A 24889-nucleotide genomic window follows, 5' to 3' on the forward strand; every position below is an offset into this window, starting at 1 on the left:
CATTTGGATTAGTCGATTAAAAAAACAGGCGTTTTTCCACTTACGCTGTGAGAGATGAAGTTTAAGCAAAGTGAAATTCCTCCTCTCTGGGTTTGAAGTGTGGCTGTAAGAAATTTCCATGCACTGAGCATTTGATGGCACTGCCGTCAGGTTGTTTAGTGACGGTCAGATGTTTCAGGTGGCCTTCCAGAAGTTTCTTCTTCAGCCTGTTACGTCGACCCGGGACTTGTTTTACTGTGGCTGTAGAAACCTTTGCACCCGTTTCCTCCAGCATCATTCACACAGTCCACCGCTGTTTCTCCACAACTGATTTCCACTTTTCAGGCCAAAGCAGGTTCATCTCCAGGAGACAGAACGTCTCCTTCCTGAGCGCCATGACAGCTGTGTGGTCACATGGTGTTTATATCCATGCACTACTGTTTGCACCAGTGAACCCAACAGGAACCAGACCTTTCTCTTTCTGGGGTCTTGGCTGATTTCTTTTGATTTTACTTTCATCCAGAGGTGCTGCTCCAGCTGAGGCAAACGACACCAATCAGAGGCTTTTAAAGCCACGAGCGCTGTTTAAAGGCGCAGTCGACTCAGTGCATGTAAACGTCTGACCTCCTGTGATATATTGAATTATAAGTGAGACAATCTGTCTGTATCTTGCTCAAAGGAGACGTCCGAACACACTCCAGAACAATAGCTAGTGGAGTCCTTAAATATGGACTTTTAATGACTAAAGGTACGTAAACGTCTGAACAACATATTCGGCATTTCATGAACCATCAGGAGCTTTTCTGGCCGGGCCGCTGGTTTGCTGCTGACCAGCTGGGTTTGAGGGGAGGAGGCAGACAGTTTGCTGACTCAAGCCAAGACGTGTGACGGTGTCGAGGGCCTGCCTACCTGCCAGGTGATAGCCTGCTAAGAGGAAGTGCACAGCGGTCCTAACGGGCTTCTTCCCCTGCGTCCTGACTCAGGTAATGATGACGAAGACCTTCCCGCCCTGTTAATGGTTTGACTGGGAGTTTGTTTGCCCTCGGTTCTCGTTTGTGCTGAACGATCATGAAGAAGCTGCTCTACAGCTGGGACTGGACCGCCTCCAGGCACGCAGGGAAGATAAAATTAATGCACATTCACTGTCTGGAGTTTCACATTCAGTCTTTAAAGCTGCGCTAATCAATATTTTTTACATCAAAATTGGTCAAATGACTCAGAGAAGATGACCTTTTATGTCACTTTTGGATTTACGGCCCACAGATTTTGTGCCGTTTCGGTCAAACGAGCTCCGATGAGCCCACGGTGCACGACCTGCCCAGCACCGTCAGAGAGCAGCTGACGCAGATCACGCAGCTGCTGACCAATATTTTCTCAGGAGCTGGTGTAGACCAAAACCAGAGCTGAAAACCTGCTGCTTACAACGACTGGATTTTAAAGTGATTGTTTGGTTTTGCTCTCTGGGACAGAGAGGGACAGAGTCCCCGTCGAGCATCCTGATAATGGACACGTCATCGGGCATTAGCCCTTACATGAAGCACATGATGTTGCTTCTTGTTGTATAAAATATGTGTTTTGCTTCTTGTGCCAGAAATTCCTCCACGCTCACTGGCTTTCGGCCACAAACAGCGTCTGGTTTGGGGTCTGAGCAACACTAATGAAGGCCTCTCTGTTAGGGGGGAGGCGACACTTCACCGACCAACTGTGAAGGAACTGTTACTGCTGTGTGAAATCAGCAGCGAGGAAGGACAGCGAAGGCCTCGATGAAGGCCGCAGGAGGAATTTACCAGAGGAGAGACGCTTTACAGGCGCAGTTCACTCAGATTAGAGATGACGATTGGTCATCAGTCCATTTTGAGAGCATCACAGGGGAAATAAGGTTTTCACTCCAAACTATTTAAACTCAGATATCACTGACTGGGAACTTTTCATTACCTAGAAGTTACATATCAATCTGCTGAGGGAGCTAATGGCAGAAGATGTGACTGAAGAGAGATCTTCTTGGCACTGCGTCGGCTGGCTGGCTCGGCTCCACGGCTATAAATACCCCGTGCACTGTATAAACTCCCCTGTGTGTCTGACTCAGTGGCTTCATGTGTCTGAGCGCGACTGACGAGTGTCTCTTCTATTGAGATGGAGTGGAGGAAGAGACTCTTCCAGCTGTCGCAGTCTGCCAATTTCTTGTGACAAAGTTAACGGACAGATAAATTTGGAGGCATCGAACGGCTGGCAGCACAGACGGAAACGTACACACATCTACAGCGACGTACACACACATGCTGGGCGGGGTAACAACAGGACAGAGGAGTTAGATCAAAGGTGACATATGATGCATGTTTTAATGAACAATTGATGATTTATGTGCAGATCGATCTATCGATTTCTTTTCACAGAATATCTCCAAAGCTCCTGCTCAGACTTCAGGGACATTTGGTGGAAAGTAAAAACCAAGGAGCGAGTTTTGATGTAGATCTGGAACTGACAGCGCCACCTTTAGGCCATTCATGAAGCACTTTACACTGAGTTTCAGATAACCTTTAACTCCACTATGAGTCCCATGATGCATTTCATCGACAAACACCCAGTCAGAGACATTAAAAGTCTGCTGTGTGTGCTGCTAACAGCCATCTGAAGACGCTAAAGATTCCCACCTCTGACTGCGGCTCACGGATGCTGAACGTGGAGCAGAGTAATTCAACCTATGGCAGCGTTAAATCAGGAGATCTGCAAAGGGGAAAACACTTCCAGAGGCGGCATGTTCTGTAAACTAATTCTTCCATTCTTCCTGAGCGACGAAGGGTTTTCATTCATCATTTCAGGCGAGCTGGCTTTCAGTTTGACCACCAGTCAGTGGTTGAGAAACGGTAATGATGTGGAATTATCCGTCGAGGCGCTGCGACCTCTGCCGTGCTCGCTGACAGACGGTGTGAGGCTGATTCTGCTCTTCAGCCCACAGTCAGCAGCTCTGCAGAGGACGATGCACAAAAACCCAAACGTGTGACGTCTGCAGCTAATTATTCGTCGCTGATGCTCCGCTGAAAGTGGCCGCTTTCAAACAGTCTTTCAAACAGAACTGCTGTAACGTGTCGAGCTCGGTGTTGTCGAACTCAAACAAACTAATTAAACTGATAATTACCCGACAGTGCAAACACAAGCGCTTCGTTTTCTCCAGGTAAAACCGAACTCGACGATAAACCGAGCGTCTCGGCTTTGTTGGCGGCGGCACGAGGAAAAATTAATTAACATGGCTCTCACCTAAAGGCGGTCTGCACCCCTGTCGACACCCACCCCCAACTCAACCTGCCTGTCTCTGCACCGCTCTCCTCTGTCGGGGTCTAAATACCACACATAAATAATGCAACGGCTTTGCATCTAAACCTTCAGCTCCACTTCCTGCTCAGATGAGGCGCCAACAATGGCGAGGACGGGCTCAGAGCAGGAGGCACGAGGAGGGAAGAGGAAAAAAGTCCAGGTTCACCTTCACAAGACTGAGACGGAGAAATGGGGCTGACATTTGCTGGCGGCTTCTAGAGGCTAATAATAATTAGAGTCTTTCACAGGTTACGATATGAGGCCATATCTGCTGCCAGAGCAAAAGTTAAATTAGGTATTTAACCAGCGACTTGAACCTCTGGGCTGCAGCTGACTAATGTCTGCTGCAGACGTGTGTGTGCAGCATGAAGCGTGGCTTTATGCTAATCTTGGTTTGTCTGCAAACAGAAGACGGATCGTCTCATTTCGAGGCAACATTTGTACCAACAAATACAGAATCTTAACTCACAAAATCGAACATTTGGCGAAAATAATAAGTAAATAAATCCAAGAACAAGAGGCTGCTGTGTCGCTTGCGTGGGTACATTTAAATACAGGTGCTCGATCACACCAGAGTTTTATAAACAGCATGTAAAGTGTGATAATGTGAACAGACGGCAGGGACGCGGCAGTGCAGCCGTCAGGGCTTCGTTCAGCACATTACAGCAGGAAGAAGGAGCAGAACGACTCCATCTCCACCACATCCATCCAGTGAGGCCACTTCTACCTCATCAGCTGCGACGACGAGGGGAACATCAGAGAGAGGCCAGGTTTTAGGAAATCACAGCCAGGTGATCGACCATGAAACAGAGAAGTCTGTCACACGAAGCTGTGTTTTAATCTGGACGACAGCCAAAAACGACAGATCACCTGACGACACAGTTCAGTTTGATATGAACCAGGTGGACTCTTTCATACAACACGGTCGAGTTTTTGGTGTCGGAAAACCGACAAAATGCGGGAAAAGTTCAAGTCAGGTGCGTGAAAAATGCATCAGTGAATGGACAGCATCGGCTGTCCATCACAGTGCTTGTGATGGACAGCCGTACTCTCCCTCTCACCTCCAGCTGGTTGTGGGATTAAATTAAAACATCATTTATTTTAATCATCTGTTTATGGCTCACCAGCTCATTTCATGTTTTATTTAAACATTCACACGCTGCATGCTGCACTGTGCGCGCCCACGCACGCCGTCCACGTAAATGAAGCGTTCGCTTATTTTATCAGCTGATTGGGCATTACGCTCTGCTTCAGCGGACGTTCAGTCAAAAGTTTGTTAATTTAAAGTGTTTTTATTGATGTATTCAATCAGCAGCTCTGATTCAGCCTGCAGACAACTTACTGAGACGTGTTTAAAGAGTTCAAGCGACTCTTAACACTCACCTTTAAACAGTGTTTGAAGCTGCTGTAACATGAACATTTACATTAAAGCTTTCCATGTTCACTGTGCTCGGTTTACAACCCCGAGAACAGCTGGAGGCTGAGCACAACATCAATAAAACAGATGTGATGATGAGATATATTTAATGTGGGGCCTCATTAACTTCATGGATTTTTGGAAATATATGTTTATTCTGGACTCGATGCAGCGACACGAGCCGGACAGTAACTCATGACACGTTATGAAGCGTCTTTTCCTCTTGAATGAAATCTCTCATTAATAAACCGTCAGCGACGCTGAATGTTTCGGCCGAGCCGCAGATCATTCAGATCGAACCCGTCTGCAGATGAAAGCGGCTGATTTCTCCATCGTTGACACTGTTGTCATGGTGACGTGAACCGCTGCAGAGCGCTGTATGCTGCTGCTGAGTTCACACGTTAACGTCACGCACAAACAGAACGTGTCTGGTTTACTCCAGGACAAATACAGCTGTAAGAATCTGTCCGAGCCTCGTCTGAGCCTTGTCTGCCCCGCTGTCGTGGCGTCCAATCACAACAGACGTGACGCTAATTGATTGAGCATCAATAAAAACGCTATATTGTCTTATATATTTACGTTTTCCACAGCGTCCCAGCCTGCTTGGAGTCGGGTCGGACGTAGTTTTCTGTTGTATGTGAAGCATCCTTATACAGGAAGTGCTTCTGTTTCCTCTCTTCCTTCCTTTTCACTCTTATCTTCTTCCTCTTCATCGCAACTGTTCAACTGCTCTGAGCGTGTGTGTGTGTGTGTGTGTGTGTGTGTGTGTGCGCGTGCGCGTGTGCGTGTGTGTGAATGCACTGGCATGCCCTCATAAAAATAACTTTTCCAGCCCAGATGAAACCTCCTGTGAGATGTGAAAGTCGTAACGTTTGTGCTCTTGTTCCACCCCGCCGCTCCCGGTCTTTCGGTCTTACCGAGTTGGTTCCCAGGACCTGCAGGTCTGGTTCCCTGGACTCCAGCAGCTTGGCCACCATGTGCAGGAAACTCTCCACGAAGGGTTTGATGCTCTGGGAGTGACAGGCCATCAGCAGCTGGTCCAGAGCCTCCATGGCTATCACCACGTACCTGCACACGGGGGGGGGATGTTCATCATCAAGGAGTCAGATTTACAGAAACAGAGGGGTTAAAGGTCAAAGATCAGGTATACGAATGTCTGAACAATGAAACATCTAACAGAGGTTTCCTGTCCGACGCTGCGACTGTGGCTTTAATTCTGTTTACGCTGCAGCAGGAAATGAGCTAGCAGCTAACAACTGTCTGAAAGTGATGTGATGAAGGTGACGAGGAGAGAGGCTCACCGCTCTGCTCGTCATCGACAACAGAGCGGAGCTTCCGTCCTGAGAACTGAGGACATTTAACCAGACGACACACCAGCGCTCAGACTTAGTGCTAATTAGCCACAGCTAGCCGAACTTGTAGTGACAGCTGTCGTTTATTCAGCAGCGTGAAGAAAGTCTGTCCTCCCCAAAGCTCTGCAGGATGACACAGACGGTCGCCAAACTGGCCGTCATGATTTTTCTTGACTGCTTCTGGGCTGACTGAACTTAATATTCTCCACCTTTGAGGCAAAGCTGAGAAGTGTGTCGCTGCACTGAGGACAGTTTATCTACTATCATTATTATCTAAACACTGTGATCTAACGCCTCAGCGGTGCTGCTGTTCACAGACCGGAGCGTACGGCACGTTGTCGGACGGGCAGAGCGTTTTCAGGGTTTGTAACAAGACGTGGAGAGAGACAGAAGTGCGTCCTGACCGTCCGCTTCGGGGAATGAAAGTCGCAGCCAATTAAACACCATCTCTGACATCCTAATCGTTGCATTGATTTGGTGCCGCCGTCCTCTTTTAGAAGCACATCAGGGATATTCTTGTCTCTCAGCTTGTTTGAATTAGTTTCCAGGAGCAGAGAGCTCTAAACGGTTTCAGGGAAATGGAAAAAGGAAGACTTTTAAAAACACAGAACTCACTCTGATGAGTTTGATGACGGCCTTTATGAGCACTTCCTTCACTTTGTGTTATTAAATATCACTAAACCTTCTCAACTTGTGAGGCAAGAAGCGTCTTTTTCATGTTCTCAGGGTGGAAAAGCTGCAGATATATCAGCAGAGCGTGTGCGATCGCACACGGAAACCTGCTGCTGGACGTTTCACTGCATGCGTGATGTTTCAGCTGTCCATGTGGTCTGGCTGTCAGTCTGTAGGGACACACAAGGACACATGTCCCTCACCCATAGCGGTGTCGCACCACATCTCTGCTCAGCCTCTCAGCCAGGTAAGCTCCGATCCGGTCCAGCTTCTCTGGGGCCGACACGGCGTAGAATGTCAGCTTCTCCATGTCGGATTTACTGAGGCCATCCTGAAGAAAACACAAGGCGCAGCAGAGTCACAGGATTTAAAGAGTCTCTCTGTCGAGCTTCTCATTCTTTACTCCTACAAATTCCATTCAGCTCTGTGTTTGTGTCACAGGCTGACAGGTCGTCTTCCACACACACACACACACACACACACACACACACACACACACACACACACACACACACACACACACACACACACACACACACACACACACACACACACACACACACACACACACACACACACACACACACACACACACACACACACACACACCGGAGTTTATTCTGATTCTGACTCACTATGGCGTGGAGTAATCCGCCGCTGAAAATAGTCCCCAACCAATGCTCCGTTTCCTCCCGCTTGTCTGCAGTGAGCAGCTGTTTGAGGAAATTACTGAAGCTCTTTAAAAAATTAAACTATGTACAAAATTCACATCTTCATTTGGAGCCAATGGGACGGAAGATTTTTTCAGGTTATCAAAGTCCAAGTCGGGGAATTCGCCTCATCCTCTAAGTCAGCTTCTTTATATCATTTAGGAATGAGGAGCGTTTCAGGAGTATCTTAGAGCTGAAACTGCACATAATGAGAAAAAAATCTTCCAAACTACAGGAAATGGAAACAAACACTAAGAAGTGTCCTCGCTTCACTTCTGCCTCATTAAAACTAATGACAGCGGCTCACGCTGGGTCAAGATTTCACGCTCTCTCAGAATGAGTTATTTTGTTGATTAATTGCCTTTTTGGAAACTTATTAAGGACGCAGTGTGAACTTTAGCGTCACGCTGTAGATGACGACAGACAGCCGGGGTGTCGCACATAAAGAGGGAGTTAATTCGACGCCGGCCGTCCCCGGAGTGTGTCCAGCTCCTCCGGCTCTCAGCGAGCGATAATTAATTTGACAAGGTCTCGACCATTCGAGCGTTTCGATCTCCCACCGCACCTGTTTGCTTACACCAAAGGCCCTTGAGAAGATGCCGGGGGAAGGACGAAATCATCTGGTGTACCTCGCACACATTTAGCGTTTTAATTAACGGGGGTCGAGTAACCAAACGGGGTGGTAATAAGTTGTCGTGCTCGTCTTATCAAAGCCACGTCACGTTTAATAGCCAGATCCATCAAAGTCTGAGGCTCCGTGCTCGGCCAATTATGTGTGTGTTGCGACTGCGAAGCTCTCTGGTGGTGGAGGCGTCACAGGTCACCACAGCGATCCCACCCCGATAAAGACTGGGCGCCAAACACAGTGATAAAGGCCCGCAGTGTGACGGTGACGCAGGCGGCAAGATGCAGTAACACTCAAAGACTCTTCATTCACCATCACAGACGACACAGAGAAGCAGCAAATCCTCACATTTAACCCTCCTGTTGTCCTCGGGAGAAGAAAGGAAGGAAGCAAGGAGGGAGGAAAGAGAGACAAAAGGAAGGAAGGAATGAATGAGGACAGAAGGAAGGAGGGAAGGAGAGAGGAGGGAAAGAAAGAGGGAAGGAGGGGAAGAAGGAAAGGAGGAGGGAAGGAGGTGAGGGAAGGAAAGAGGGAAGGAGGGGAAGAAGGAAAGGAGGAGGGAAGGGGGAGAGGGAAGGAAAGAGAGAAGGAGAGGAAGAAGGAAGGGAGGAGGGGAATGAAGGGAGGAAAGAAAGAAAGGATGGAGGTAGGAAGGAAAGAAGGAACAGTCATAACACTTGGGGTCATTTTGACCGGGGAGGACAACAGAAAGGTTAAAACCTGGAAACAACTAATTTGACCCTTTTGCTGGAAAAAGGAGGATTTATCAAAAGAGTCAGCAATTAACTTCCTTTAGACTGACTAACTGATTAATCGACCAATCGCTGCAGCTCTGCTGTTAACACGCAGCGTCCTGTGTTTCTGAGCTCGCCGTCTCTCTCTGTCACCTGATGTCATCTTATGTCAGCGGCTCTTGGAGGAAACAGATTTACAGACTATATTCATCTAAGATGTGATAAAAAGACAAAAACCAAAGGGACTGATGGAGCGGAGAAACACGCAGGCAGCACACTGAGCCCACACGACATCTTTTAATGATATTTTAGGACATTTTCACACCCAAACATCTCTACTCAATGAACAGGACTTTCCCTCTGAAGGCAGCTAGCAGAGAGCTGCTGAGATCACGTACCGACCTCACGTCTCCACTGAAACACCTTCCATTAAATGACCATGTGTGACGCTGCAGTTACTTACTTTGGGGTCCTCGGGGAAGATGTTGTCGACCAGGCGTTTGTACCTCGGCCTCAGCGGCCCACAGCAGCCACAGACTCCTGCAACAAACAGCAAAGACGTGACAGTTAGCAAAGACGTGACGGTTAGCGAAGGCGACGCCGACCTCGTGACCGCCGCCATCAGGTCTGACAAACCTGCAGGAAATGTGCCGCTCGTTAAGATGAGGAAGCTGTACTGTCAGCTGGTTAAAGCTTTCATTTCATGATAGACAAACAACTTTCAACGTTCATCTGATACATAAATGGTGCTATGAATATCTGTCTCCTCCCTGACTCTTCGAGTGCCTGAGAAATCCAAACTTACTCGGGATTCGAGAAGCGTCTGAAATGGGTCATCTCCTATTGACTGATGTGAATTAGTATGACCAGCCGCAGCCTCCGCGTCGAACAGAAGCGATGAGTCATCGGAGTCGAGGCTCGGCGGCGTGGGGTGAATAAGTTAAAGTCACAGCGGGAACAATTAGGGAGCGGCCGACCGGTCAACCGTCAGAAACTGCAGTGAGGACGGTCCGACTCCGGTGTGTTCACTGACATTTCAACAAACCTGCGCCAGAATTTCCCTTTTCAGTCTTTTCAGCTTATTTAGTCTGATTGCTACACAAAGTCTTTGCCTTCTCGCAGAGCAGATGCAGCAATTATGTCCTCAGGAGTCAAACACAAAGTGATCCCAGACATTACCCACGAGACAAGACAAAGTAACTTGGGCCACGTCCCATTTTGAGACATAAAAGCAGAAATGGTAACCGTAGTTGGGTCGTTAAGCTGTTACGCTGCCAAGCTCAACTCAAGGTCCTCGTACTTGTTTCGGACCTCTCATATCCATATCACCAGCCTTCATCAGCAGATGGACTTCGCTCAGGTATCGATGAAGCACAAATGTTCAGCTGGTTGGTTTTGCCTCTTTGTGAAGCTCGACCTTCAGTGGAGAACTGCTAGTTCACTGTGGAACGGTCAAAAGCTCCAGAAGCACGAGTGAAGTGGCTTTTTCGAAATGAACTCGACCTGAAAATGTTTGTGGAGGGACATTCAGCTCAAGCTCTGATTAAAGCCGTTCAGATTTTTCCGTCCATCCTAATGAAGCTGATGACGTAATCGGTGGAGCTGAAGCATCGACCTGCCGCAGACAGAACATAATGTACGTTTACCGCCAGTAAAGATCCTCAAACCTGTTCATGTGTGCTGAGATTTGTAGCTCCTTCCTGATCGATGACGTGAGCGTCAGAGCAGAGTGTCTTCAGTGAAATGTCAGTGCTTTTCAGCAGACCACAGCCGAAAGGTCACAGCAGCATTCAGCTCCTCCGACAGGCGATCAATAAGGAAAGGTTTTAGCGTCAGAGACCAAACTCAATGTAAACATTTCAAAAGCAACACACTGAGTGAAGGAAGGTGGAGACGCTGAAACAGAAGCTGTTCACACCGATGGCGCAGCATCGGGGCAGTTTGGGGTTCAGTATCTTGCCAGAGGATGTTTTGGCATGTGGACTGCAGAGGCCAGGGATTGAACCACCAACCTCCTGATTGGTGGACGACCGCTCTACCTCCTGAGCCACAACTGCCCTCATTAGTAGTGGCCGTAACGGGCATAGTGACGGGGTCTGTGATGGGCGTCAATGGCCACAACGCCAGAACAAGACGAAGCTCTGACAAACCGGAGACGTGGCCGTCGATTCGTAGGTGTGAAACCAGGTGATCCACAGGCACTGACCTGTTTAAGAAGCAGGTTCTGCGACATAAAGCGCCGTTCGCTGTGTGCATATCTGTGTAAACAGGTTTGTGAAGAAATGTTTGCACACAGAGGGAGGACACACTGGATGAAGCCTGGATCTCTCTCTGCGGATCACCGGACTCTCGTAGGAAAGTCTCAGATAACGTCTGCATTCCATTCGGCTTCGGGCTGACTGGAGGTGAGGAGGAGGAGGTGAGAGCAGAACCCACCACTGCCGTTATGTTTTAACACTTACATTATGGTGTTTTTGCTTCCTTATGCTTTGACGATTCAGGGTTACACACCGAGTGCTGAGACGTGTCATTTCATTTGTTTTAATTGTCAAAGTTTTATTTGAATTTATTTGTTTGATTCTTCTTGTGTTTTGTTTATATATTCTCTGAGCCTCAGAAGTGAGTTAGTTAGTGATTAATTACTGGTGCATTGTTTCTGTTATTTGCTATAATCAGGTCTACTGAGCACATTCACAGAGATGTTGCCTCTTCGCATTTGAAGGCAGCATGTCTGAAAGCAACGCTCCACCTGGTTACCTCAAGCCCCAGCATCATTGATTCCACCATCATCACCTGAAAGAAAAACCTTTCCAGACTCCTCAGGGAGGTGGGGCACATCATTTCCCAGAAGCCCCCTGTCAGACAGTTTACAGAGCTCCCAGGGTACCCGTCACCTAACGTAAAGACCTCGAGCGAGGTCACCTTAACACCTCCAGAGTTTATTTCTCAGCGAAGGTGCGGCAGAGTTTAACAGGAGCTCCTGGGAGTCTGGAGATTAATCAGTGTCATTAAGGCTCGTATCAACATGCGGTCGCCAAGGCGAGCTTTCCACAGCGGTGGCTTTAAAGCGCTCGTTATGGATCCTGCAATTACCTGCCACATTAGGGCGCAGAGGGCGGCGCGGGAGCTGCTGTGTTAGCGTGAGCAGCCATTGAGGAAAAGGTCTACTGACCCTCTGCTGCGTGGCTTTCTGTGGAGCTGCAGGCTGAAAACAACAGTAAAAATAAAATGAAGATTGATGAAAAAAGAAAACAGGACGCGAAACATAAGACGGAAAATAAAACCCACGTGAGCTCTTTCACATGAACGCAGGCTAACGTTTCACGTAATGATCGGGCTTCTAGATTTCACACAATTCAAATGATCTCGGACTCGGTCCAAGTCTCTGCAAGAGCCGCCACGCGGCCGAGACGAGGGAGCCTTCACAGGAAGTGACTGAAACATGAGGCGCAACGACGGCGAAGCTGCAGGTGATCCATCTGACAACACGGTGTCACTTTACACGAGAGCGACAAGGACACAGAGTCGCTGATGTGGAGCAGCTGAAACCAGGTCCAACCACCGCCGTCCAACCGCTTCTGTAAACATGCTGACAGGGCAAAACAACGCAGGGACCTCCAGGACCAAGCTTTGCTTCAACACAACGAGGCGCGATCATCGGCCACAAAATCACGCAAACACACAACCCCGGTGGACTGATCGATGCCAGAACTGAAAGCGAACTGTGTTCTTCATGACAATGTACTTCATCACCTCATCAGGGGATGAATCCTCTGTGTGGAAATCAGTTAAAACCACATTGAAGACACACATCAACAGCTACACTCGGTCCGACACCACGTCCTCTCAAGGCTTTAAAGTTACTTTCCTCAGTGTCACTTCTGCACTTGCTTGCTTACTTCAAAGTGGTCATTCTTCATAAAATACTGGAAGAGGTCGGACACGTTCTTCTTCTGTGCATCTGACATGTTTCAGCACCAATCAACACAGCTTTTTTGCAGATTTTTCTTTTGTTTTTTGAGCGGTCGGTGGCTTCACCTGTCGAACGTCTCCTTGATTTCCTTCTTCAGCACGCACCAACTCTTCAGTTTGTTAAAAACGATTTCTTATGACAGCTACTTTCCCTTAATGCGTTCTAGCAGGAATTCAAGGAAAATCTGGAAAAAGCAAGAAGCAAGATGTGTTACCAGCTTGTTGCTAATTGCTTTGGGAATCTATGGAGTCATTCTAGTATTGGCTGGATATGAAAATGAAATGAAAAGAGGGGTAAATATGGCGCACAGTCACACAAAACCACTATTTAAGGCCCTCGTAGCGCCTCGTCCCCTCTACAGCAACATTATGGAAGCCTGACCTGTTTTTCCAAGACAACCTTCACACTTCAAAAGGTGATGCTGCGCGCACACACACACACACACACACACACACACACACACACACACACACAGGCACACACACGCACACACAGTCGCAGCATGCGTGTGTGTAGGAGCTGAAGATGAAATGAAAACATCTGGGAGGCTGCGGCTCCTCCTGCGTGGGGCGTTCAGGGACAGCAGATGGATCGGCCCCGAGGACAGAGCTGCGGAGACGGAGGTGATATGACAGCGTTTTATTTCCATCCTCATTATTCCGCCTCTGATTCGCTCCTTCACAGCCACTCGGGGGGAAAAATGGGAGTTCGGCCTAGATGGGAGTTTGGTTCAAGTGTCTCACTGAGAGAACGTGTGTGCAATTATGATATAACACCGTCTAATGCCTCCAGGCGCTTTCTGCCTCCACGTGGTACCAAGGAAAACGTTCTGGTTTCCAAAGGATCTGCAGTTTGACTCTAACTGTGCAGTTTAAGAGCTGAAGGTCCAGAAAACAGCAGGAAAAAGCAGACCTGACCTAAGATCTGATGTCCAGCTGCTGTTTGGTAATCCAGAGTTCATCTTCATTTTTAAAAAGCTGCAATAAGGAACATTTCATAATGGATCAAATGCTTGATGCTAGCAGTTAATCTAAACAAAAATGAAAAAATATGTCGAAATTAAAACCTCAAGAATTCTATTTTCATAACTTTTAAGCAGCCCGTCCTCACCAGTGAAACGACCTACAGGTCATCTGTGTATGTATGTTATCGTATGTTTGTTGTGACCTTAGTGGTCAGATTAATTATGACAGGAGCAAAGGAGGACGTCATGTAATGTAGCATAAAGAGCAAGAAAGTCCTCACATGAGCGAACAGCTGTTTAAACAATCATTTATAGATTGTTGTTAACATCATTTCTGAAGCCAAACTTTCACACATCTCTGCAGCTGTGAATGTGACGTCTGGATTTTGGGCTGCTGGTTGAATAAAACAGACCTTTGACGGCGTCACTTCGGCCGAATGCTTTGACGTAAAACAAAAAAAAAAGTGCCACAAACAAACATACAAATATCACACGCTGACTGCGTTCAACCCTGTCGATGCCACAGCGGCAGAAAATGACATTAATGACATTAAAAGCCGTTCTAGCCGAGAGCATCGTGGCTTCAACGCCGTAACAGAGGCGACGCATCAGACCTCAGAGCAGGCTGCATAATCGCAGGGAGCGCCTGAGATGGACAGATTCTGCTGGTCTGATAAACTACATCCCTACACGACTAACTCAGCTGGCTGAGAGGAGGCTATTACAGAGCATCACATCCATCATCCCGCTCGAACACAAAGGCAGAGATGTTAATGAAGGTAAACACTTGGACAACCGCCGGCCGCCACATGTACGGAGACGTCATTAGAAACAAGCATCTCAAGAGGAGACTCGCACACCTGAACACGAGCGAAGCGTCGGACGTACAGCTCAAACCTACAGACGCGTTTCTGCCTTCAGTGGATCTGAACGTTTTGTTAACATGCGTCTTCACCACAGTTGCATGCTGGGTAGAGATTTTTCATCATGGAGCATGACCAGCACCTGAGCAGAGTACTAACATAATCTTTATTTTTTATTGATTCCCACCGACACACAAAACACAGACTGAAAAGCAGCGCACACACCCGACGCTGAAGGCTGGAGCCGAGGCAGAGCGGCGCAAACTGAAGGATGAGCTTTATGTGTAATTCATGTGCAGGTTTCCAGGGTTTCCATATTAAAAGGAGGGCGATTCCTATTGGCCGACATCAGCATGTGGACGCGTTTGTCTCCGAAGGCCAAATCACTTAACAGAAGAAAAGGAAATTCATTTTTTTCCTCTCTAATGGTGATTTATCAATAACTGAATGTTCATGATGAACATCTGCAGAACAGACCTGAGAACCTTCATCACAGCGAGAAAGAGTTTATCTTCATCGTGGCAGCTTTGTGTTTTACTCAATGTCCCGGTCCTAAACCCGCTTCTTCTTCAATTGGTTTAAAATGAATGAACATATTTTTTTGCCCTGTGTGCTGCCTGAAAGGTGCTACATGAAACCGACTACACACTGCCTGACAACCTGGGCTCACACAAAGCCGTAAGCGTGACCTGACTGAGGGTCGGCGTCCAGCCTACCTCGCCCGCTCGAGGCTCGGCTGTAGCTGAAGGCTCCGTCGGCGTCGGTCCGAGGCACCTGCCTGTACCTCCTCAAGATGCCTCGTCTCAGGTAGACACAAAAAGAGGGCATGACAGCGGTCACTTCCTGTTTTGTCCAAAGTGTGGGTTTCAAACTGAGGTCAACCAGCTTCAGTGCAGAGACATGGAGTCCTCAGGTCAAAAAGGTGCGAATGGCTCTGCAGAACAAAGTAAATCCTCCACCAGAGTCGGCTGACAGTCACACAGCTCGCGCAGGTCTTGTTTCCACTGCACCTGACCAGGTAGGACCAACCAGATGACTCAACCACAACAACAACATCCCAGCTTCACCTCTCGACGGATTCTTGCTGCCACGGGTTTTTTACAAACATCATCTCTTTGGTGGACAACGCGTTCAGCCAATGGGACGTCAGCTCGCGCTCGCGTCTGTCACCACCTGGGATTACCCCTCATTCTGACGGAGAAGACGAGACGCCGCTGGGTCTAATGCGGGCCTGTCAGCGGCGGCTCGGGTTACCAGCCTCTGCGTCCACAAGAAAACGTGATCCAGCAGCCAGACGGACACAAAACCTGGAGGCAGAAAAGCCTCGAAGATTCTGAGATTTCACGCAATCGATGATCCCGGGCAGCGAGCTCAAAGAAACACATAAAAAAGACATTTACTGCAGTTTCATGGTGACGTGCAGTGTGTGGACAGTCGGCAGTAACTGGATCTCTTGATATCATGTAAACCAGAAACCTGGTTTCCTGGAGAAACCTGGTTTAGAGATCAAATATTGGTAAAACTGCTACCACACTCTGCAGAGAGCTGCACGGTGCAAAGCAGCAGAGGAGTGTCCGTTTTTTCCTGCCATCATTTCAATAAAGATTAACGTATTTAAACTTCAAGTGTAAGAGTGCGGAAAAAATATAATTCAGGAGGAAACACGAGTCCAAACACAGCTGCTTCAGTGAGACAGGAGAGACTGCAGTGCAGTTTCAAAGCCACAGTCAGATGTGTGCTAACGGACCTTCTCCCTGGCTGCTGTGAACACTTTATGGTTCATCTATTTCAGGCTACGTTAAAACATCATGAACGACAGATTATTGACATCCGCTGCCCTGCTCTCATTTATCTGAGCTACAAGAAGTAACTTCTACGACCTTTGGTGACAGAGAGCGTCACACACGTTTGCCTTTAATGAAAGCAAACACTGTTTCTGCGGATAATTAAGTCAGCCTACACGCTGACAGGTGTCCGTTATAGTTCCATCTTTCCTTCAGCCATAAGTGTGGACACAAACAGCCACACACACCCGCCACAGTAAATCTCACCTGCAGCGGCTCTCGGTGCTTTAATCTACACCTGAACCTCCTGTGAGGAGCGTAATCTACAAGATTAAAGAGCCCTCGGCTCTCTGATTAATTCCTGCTCTTTGACGAGCAGATGAAAGCAGCGACGGCGTTCTCAGTCCACGCTGTCGATCCGTCGCCTGACAACCTCTGTCTCACAGCGTCCTTGTTCTGTTGAAGTTCTCCAGGTTGGAGACGAGCGTGCAGACTGTCAACACGCCACAGCGCGGTGACGCCACTCGCCGACGCGACGGCGCCCTTCGAGACGAGAAACATTAATAAATAAAGCGTGTGAAGTTACAAGATAGAAATGTGCTGTCGCTGAGTCGTGAGCGAGGCCTGAAGGACAGCGTGGGCAGCAGAGAAAATGTTCCCGCTTCAAACGAGCCACTGATCAGCCTCAATATGCTCATTGATGAGCTGACTGATCAGTTCGGCTCGGTACTGGACAATAAGCTGGGAGTGACGCTTCACCTGGTTTACCTGATGGTTTCAGGATCTGAGCCAAATCAAAGGCCACAGAGCTGCTGGAGGTGAGACGCGCTCGATGATATTTAGTCTGCTCAACAATGTCTGCAGTCAGAGACGCAGAGAAGCAGCAAATCTGAAGAACCGTGACTTCAGCACTTTAAACCGTCAGAGCGATGGCTAACCACGTCTCACAACGTGAATTTAAACAGGAAGGCCTGTTAAATTTCCAGAAAAGCCTGTTATTTCTGTGCTGTGCAAACGGCCAAAGTGTGTGCTTGCTTTGGAAACATAAATTCACAGCCTCCCCGTCTCTGTGACACAGCGTCACCAAAACCTCTGCATGAGAAGGCTGTGGAGCGAGTGTACGACGCCAGAGACCGCTGTTCACATCCCGTGTCCTACAAAAAGACAGCTTTGTATTTTTTAACCAAGCAGCAGTCACAAAAACGTAACGAGAGCTTAAGCTAGCAAACGCAGATACGAGAACTCGCACGGTGTCGGTCTCTGACTTCGTAGGACTTCTGGGCTGAATCACTGCTTTTTGTCTTCCATTTCATTGGATTGAGATCGCTTAGTGACGTATTAAACTACAACACACCAAAGGTCCAGAGGTCTCCAGAAGACTCGGCCGACTTTGACGACCTACAGCAGAAGCCAAACGTCACGTCCAAAGCTACCGGGCGTTGCTTTCTACGTTATTTTGTCAGGTTACAGGTCAGCTTAGAAAAATACTTATGTGTCAGATATGTCAACATGAGCCAATCAGTGAGCTGCTCTATATTTCCATGCATACATTTGCCTTTTGCCTTGGACAGCTGGTATTCCAAGGAGCGAAGAATCTCTGTCTTTGGGTCATTTTGGCCTTTTTTTAAGGGTTCTTACCTGTTGTGAACTTTTAAAGTCCGTAGCGATGTACAGAATAATAATAAATGATATGAATTTACCTATATACTTCATTTGGGGACAAATCTTTTAAATGTGTGTATACATCCCGGTTTCACTTTGAGCCTCAGACAGAGGTTACTGGTTGACATTCGCCATTATTCATACGGATGCCGCTTCAGATGCATCAGATAGCATCGTCTTGAGCACATTCACCTTCCCTGTGGCGCTGCCTTATAAACATTTAACCAGCAACCAGAAAACACTCTGCACCTTGTGATAAATGTGTTATGTTCAAATTGAATTATGATCCCACTGTAGATAGAGGATGTGTAGGGCGGCCATGGAGGCTCAGTATTTCTCATTTAAATATTCATGGTGGTTAGACAAAGGGAGGAAATGGAAACTGAGTCAGATGAAATCCCAGGGTTCACGTTTCCGAGGCTGAGGAGGCGAACGCAGGCAGCGGAGGAGGAGGAGGAGGAGGAAGAAAGGAGGAGGAGGGTGTCACGAGAAACTCAAGCTCTATGGAAATGCTGAGGCGGGAAGGTACGAGAGTTGACGCACATCCAAAATCTTGTCACAGCAAACAGACAAAAGGATTCTTTCTTTCTTTCTTTCTTTCTTTCTTTCTTTCTTTCTTTCTTTCTTTCTTTCTTTCTTTCTTTCAGTGCGCTCATTCAAAGCCGCCACGAGCACGATTAATTAAAACAACGGCACAAAGACTAATTAGTGACAAAAAGGACCATTGTTCTTCTGAAGATTATGTGAAATCCCAAATATTCAAAGAGAGGAAGGGGAGAAAATGCCACAGTTTGAGTTCAAGGCTTCAGGTTCGGGCTGAAGGAAAGCAGTTTACGGAGATTCAACGTGCAGCTAGCATCTCTTTAAAGTGCTTTTCAGGGATTTTTGCTTTTGGATAGTCTTTGAACTCCTTGATTCATACGACGTATCAGTCGTGCGCTGATGTACCAACAAATTCAAAGGCAAAGAGGATTTTTAATGCTGGACCAACAGAACGACGGATGTTGACCCACAGCTAAAATATCAAAGCACGCCGCTTCTGAACATGACCGCTCGCTGTCGCACTGTTCCCACGAAGGTTTAAAAACTGCTGTTTAAACATGTTTGACTTAATAGTCTGTGAGCTGCTTCATGCTGAAACGGGAACATTTTAAAATGCTGCTGAAACTAGAAACACAATGAAAATTAATCAACGGCTATTTTGATTTTTTATTTTCAATTTTCAAGCAAAAATGTCTAAAAGTTGCTGAAATGTGAGGACTTTCTGCTTTTCTCTGCCCACTATGCTACTAAATGAAGAGTCGTTGGGTGTAGAAAACTGTGATTTTTGAGAAAGTTTTGAGATTTTACAGGCTAAGCAATCTTTTAATCGTGACAATAGTCATCAGTTGTAGCTAAAACAAATATTTGACGTACCCCTGAAATGTTGTAAAGCACACTCTCGATGGTTTCTCCATTTTTGAGAAGGACGCTAACGTGGTACCTAGAACATCAGTTCACCTGAATGACCAGCATCACCCTCAGACCCCAACCCAGCAGAGCCGCATCAGGACACGGCAAAAACAAGTGGTGCATTTGTGAAAAACGACGACGCCGGCTCGACGGGGATCTGCAGCTTGTTGAGTGTAAACCCCGCAGAGCTCAGGCTGCACATCAGGGGTCCTACTCAGCACCGGTGAGGTCGAGCTCATGATGCGGACCTGAGCGTACAGCCGGGGACAACTGAGCCTTTAGAAGCACATTAAAACAGAAGCTTCCCTCTCTCCAGCGCCCGCTTCATCAGTCTGCCATCAAGGGGCAGCTAACACCGAGCCAACGGCCGAGCCGGGAGATCCATCACGAGCAGCGGGAAGGGGGATGATTGCAGCGCCGGGCCATCCATCTCTGAGCGAATTACAGCCACCGCCAGGGAGAAATCAACCGCGGAGAGAGGGAGGGAGAGGTGGATGGAGAGGAAGAGCAAGGAGGAAAGGAGGGAGGGTGGATAGGAGGCATGGACGTGGAGGGGAGGAGGGGACAAAAAGGGGAGGATGGGAACAGATGAAGTGTAGGAGGTAGAGATGGAGGGAAGGATGAAGAGGTGACAAATGAGCCCAATATTCAGTCTGCTCTTCCTCTCGTTCAGCCCTCATCCTCCCCTCCACCCCTCTGAGGACGAGGACATCAATCAGATGTCCTAAACAAACCCCGTCCACAGATCGCCCAACGGCACGTTATTCACCGACACTTTGGTATTTTCTCAAAACCACCCACCAAACTTTGAGCAGAGAGTATCGCTCTTCACCGTCCACAAACCAGCCTCCACCTCCAGGGCGGAGCTCAGGAAAGACGCCAGCTGATGAGACTGAAGCTGGTGGGCGTCCGGGGGAGGGAGGGGCGGGACGCTCCAGAGCAGAGACACAATTACCTGTCCAGGTCTTTTATCGATGGAGGGAGGAGGAGAGGGAAGGAACCCATGGACAGGATGAGCAGGACGTGCTGGTACAAGGGTCTCAATAGGGGGCGCCACACTGCCATGATGGCCTGATCCTGCTTCCGGCTCAGACGTCTGCGTGCAGCGTCATTCAGCCTGGTTCTCGAGTTATCGCAGAGCGCCGTGGAGACCCGGTGACACTGACATGACGACAAAGTGTGAAGGAAAGATAACCAAGGAGCAGCAGAAGACGAAGAGCGGCAGAGCTCCACAGACGGCGTCATTAAATCTGACGGGACTCTGACAACACAGACAAAATCACTGATTATCAGCCGTTTGATTCTCGACCTCCGCTGATTAAGTCCCCACGTCAGCTTCCAGCACTGCTCCACGTTGTAGCTCACCAGGAAACCTCAGAGGGTGGAGGAGGGTGGAGCACTGCAGGGCAGCTCAAAGTCACCTGTCGGCCGCGGACAAACACACCTGCTCGCAGGGAAAGTTTCCCGCTGGCCGCTACGCGTCGTACTCTCGACTGTCTGTGCGTCACTGCTGTGCGTTCGGCCTGTAAACAACGTGTTGTCAGTGCATGTGTTTGTTTGTTTGCCTCTGAAATGGGGCCGTTCATGGAGCTGACAAACACATGACATTATTAAATGAATCGGAACAGTGATGACGGCCAAGACGAACTCGTTTAGCACAGAAATCACCACGGGGCACAATTAAATGTCATCCATGACGACCGAGCTGTCAGAGGCCTCGACGCTCCCTGAGAAGGCTTTCAGTCTCACAGGAAACCGGCTTCTGTGAAGACGCCGAGCGCCGAGGCCCTCCAGCTCACTTCAGACACTCGCTCTTTATCTCTGGACGTTCGTTTCAGTGAAAACAGCTGCAGTGAACGCATTCACAAACACGTCACATGTTCATCACGAGGCGAGAGCGAATCTGTGACAGACAAACCTGCACGCTCACTTCATTTCAGGTCTTTATAGCTCCGCACTGTGAGGCCACCGCGTGTGTGTCTGTGTGTGTGCGTGCGTGTCTCATAATGAAGCTGCTCTGAAGTGTTTGCTGAGGAAGATGAGGAGGAGGGGGAACGCACGGGAAAACTGAGGGCCGCCATTTTTAAAAGTGAAGCGTCTGATGGAGCCGACTGAAACATTTGCGTTTGGCAGGTCACAGATTTCTCCTCCATCTGCTCTCCACCTGCACACCTGCACCACCCACAGGTACCTAATCACTGTATGAATGAGATCGCTCTGGTTCTACCTGAACAGTCTACAGCCATGCGAGCAGCTCTGTGATGCTGCACTGAAGCACAGCAGCGCTTCGAGCTAAATGCTAACATCTGCATGCTAACACGGCCACGGGGACGATGCTAACATGCTGCTGTTTAGCAGGTACAATGTTCACCATGTTCGCCGTCTTAATGTAGCACGTTAGCATGCTAACATTTGCGCGCCCTCTGTGTGTCATGGTGATCTGAATTTGTCTTGTAGTTGTTGAGATGTTTGGCGCTGCAGGACATGTCAAGGGATCATCCAGTTGTAGCAGTAACTGTCTGAGAAACGAGCGTCTGGACAAAATCTCATGGAAATCAGTGGAGTATTTCAGGCTGGAAGCGGTGGACCAATCAACCAGCGGTGCCACTGCGAGCCGTGCGGCTAGCATAGCTCGGATCAATCGCCTTCCTTTGGCTGCATATTTACAGTCCTGCTTCTATTGATTGGCACCAAATTTTCTTATACCATCCTCTCAATTCAGTGAGCCTTTTCATCATTCCCCGTCAAGTAATAAGACGAGCAGCGTGACCGGCCGACAGGAAATGATTCATCACCTCATATTCCATCTAACTCAATGTGTGCATGAATGCAAACAGCACGTGCGCCTCGATGGCGGTCTCACCAGCATATCAAAACATTTATTTACGCCGCTGTCCCTCATCTGAGTGGCTCCAAACAATCCGAGTCAACAGGGGTGACCCCACCGCTTCCCCGCTGACGGTAAAAAGGCATCAAAAGACGACTTCCATCTTCTATCTGCCAAGCCTTCAATTCCGCGTCAGCTCACAATGGGAGTTCACGCTGAGCGGCGGAGGCACTGCGCCACACTGTGATCATCAAAAACACCCCGAAAGGAAACGGGATCAAAGCCCTGCTTTTCTTTTCCCCGCGGTGCTCAGATGTGTGTCAGTCAAAGGAGAAGGATCACCGTGAAGCAGGTTTTCTGGCTCCTCCGCCTGAAATATGACTCATAAAAACGCTTCTGATGAACAGACTTTACAGGAAGAGCGGGAAAACGGAGACGCTGAGCGCGGGAAGCTCAGCGCGAGTTCAATCCCAATACTTTTAGCAGCTGATTCTTGGCCCGGATCGAGTTGCTAAATAAGTGAACGGGGCCTTTTTTATTTTTCTTGCAGATCTAATTCTACTGTGGACGACAGAAATATCTGAAAGTGTGATGAGATATTTTCGGTTGGATTCATTTAAAAAACACTTTCAAACCTGCTGACATGCATTTAAGCCATCACAGCTATTATCCAACACCGAATGGGCTCTGCAACGACAGCTGGATGAACCAGGCTGAAGGTCTTTGCTGAAGGTCCGTCAGCAGCGGATAAAACCTCTGGTCACACAGGAAACGTCTCAAAACTGCAGTTTAATAACGTCTGAGTGGGGTCATTTTCTGCTGCTTCCTCTTTTGACAGACAGCCGACCGCCAAACGCCACCTCAGGAAGGGATGACAATGAGCGAGAGCTGCGCCCAAACCGTGGCTCAGTCTGAAGGGAAGCCTCAACAGCGACGTCTAAAACACAGTTCAGCTGCAGCCTTCACTCCACAAGTGACACTTTAGAGCGCTGCAAAGGGAAAAGCTGCACAACAGAGCCAAAGCCTGGACGAACGAGGGCGAGCGAGCACAGTTTTACGACAGGAAGCCGCTGTGACATCCAATCAGTGTGTCCTGTTTCCCTGGAGGAGCTTCTTTCTGCTCTTTAGGAGACAACTGTGTTTCAGAGCACTCAGCTGCTTCACAGCTGTATTACTCATCTGAACAGATGGGTGCATCTGCAGCGTCTCAGTGAGAGGATTTAGGCTGCGAAGACAAGAGTATTCCTAATTTAACACCTTCACCGGACTATGCAGCAGTCCTGGTTAATCTGACGACACCTGCGGCAAAGACAGGTGCGTTTTACTGCTTCAAATTACACCTGGAACAGCAAACAGGACTGTATCTGGTGCGTTAGCCAGCATCTTTGCTTCAGTAGTTAAGTGCTATTAATGTGAAGCAGGAGCAGGAAATGTTGGGTTAGCATGAGCGTTGCTTCCTGTGAATATCTGGTGCACGTGCAGGCAGATTTGAATGAAGCGCAGGAGAAGATGAATAATTTTTCTTGCTGCGGATCTTGAAGAATCTAAATTGGATTGGCTGTGATGACATCAGTGTACATCAAGTGTGCGGGGCGCAGCTTGATGATGTCATTGATGATATTAGTATTGGATGGATTGAAGCCTGCGTGACAGATCAGAATCAAAATGAAGAGCAAACTGACGTTCTCAGTGCAGATGCATCAGCCGCTGCTGTCAGGAGACAAACATCCAGAGACATGCGTGAGGACAAACCTATGTCTCCTGCAGTCTGAGAGGACCTGAGAGAGACAGCGGCATCATGACGTTCATCATGTGACTGCAGCTGCAGAGAAGTGATGGCAAGTGTCCAGCAGTGGACTGAGGCAGCGGACCATGAAATGACCATATACCAAATGATTTATGGAGCTGTGCCGCGTGGCTATCCTGAGCAGGGAGACGCCTTCAGGTCCGAGCATCGCGGAGCAGACACTCTGGGATAATTGTTCACATTCACATTGTTCCATTGTTCACTCCCTTAAAACTGTACACTGCTTGTTAAGAGCATCACTACATTTATAGGAGCTTGTTTGTCTTTGAGCGGACATCAGGACAGTTAGCACCAGCGATTAGCCAGAGGCTCAGGAAGTGTCACATGAACATGTGTATTTCCAAAGATGATTAATGATCAAATTAAAGATGAATGAAGTATTAATGACCTTACTTATCCCTGAAAAAGCTTCACACACCGTTCCACAGTGGACGGAGACGATGTCTAACAGTCAAACATCCCTCAGAGTTTGACTGTTCTTAACCTTTGCTCTGAATTGGAGAACCATGGATTGACTGTACATTTACAGTGATTAACACGCCGCCTCAGGGCTCAGGCAGGTCTAACATCAGCCTCCAACACGTGGCGTTCAGAGACAAAAGCAGGAGCTGCTGCCGATGACCATGTATGGAAACCAGATTCAGTGGAAACTGTGGTTCAGTTCTGGATGGCTGACCAGAGACAGACGCTCATTTTCTGTCTCCAAACTGCTCGGCAGGAGCACGAACAAAAGACGGTCCGGGTTCATTAAAATGT

General features: G+C 48.2%; 1 protein-coding gene across 2 annotated transcripts in view; it reads right to left on the reverse strand.

Annotated features, from left to right (window-relative positions):
- The window catches only part of efr3a (EFR3 homolog A (S. cerevisiae)), a 90046-nt gene that overhangs the window by 52618 nt on the left and 12539 nt on the right, over positions 1 to 24889 (reverse strand). For both annotated transcript variants that reach the window (XM_070973660.1, XM_070973659.1), the window contains exons 3-5: positions 9265 to 9341; positions 6936 to 7063; positions 5626 to 5776 (exon numbers count right to left, since the gene is read on the reverse strand). In XM_070973660.1, the coding sequence (XP_070829761.1) occupies positions 5626 to 5776; positions 6936 to 7063; positions 9265 to 9341 (356 nt within the window). The remainder of the gene's footprint in view (positions 1 to 5625; positions 5777 to 6935; positions 7064 to 9264; positions 9342 to 24889) is intronic.

This window comes from Chaetodon trifascialis, chromosome 11, assembly GCF_039877785.1.
Source record: "Chaetodon trifascialis isolate fChaTrf1 chromosome 11, fChaTrf1.hap1, whole genome shotgun sequence".
NCBI lineage: Eukaryota > Metazoa > Chordata > Actinopteri > Chaetodontiformes > Chaetodontidae > Chaetodon > Chaetodon trifascialis.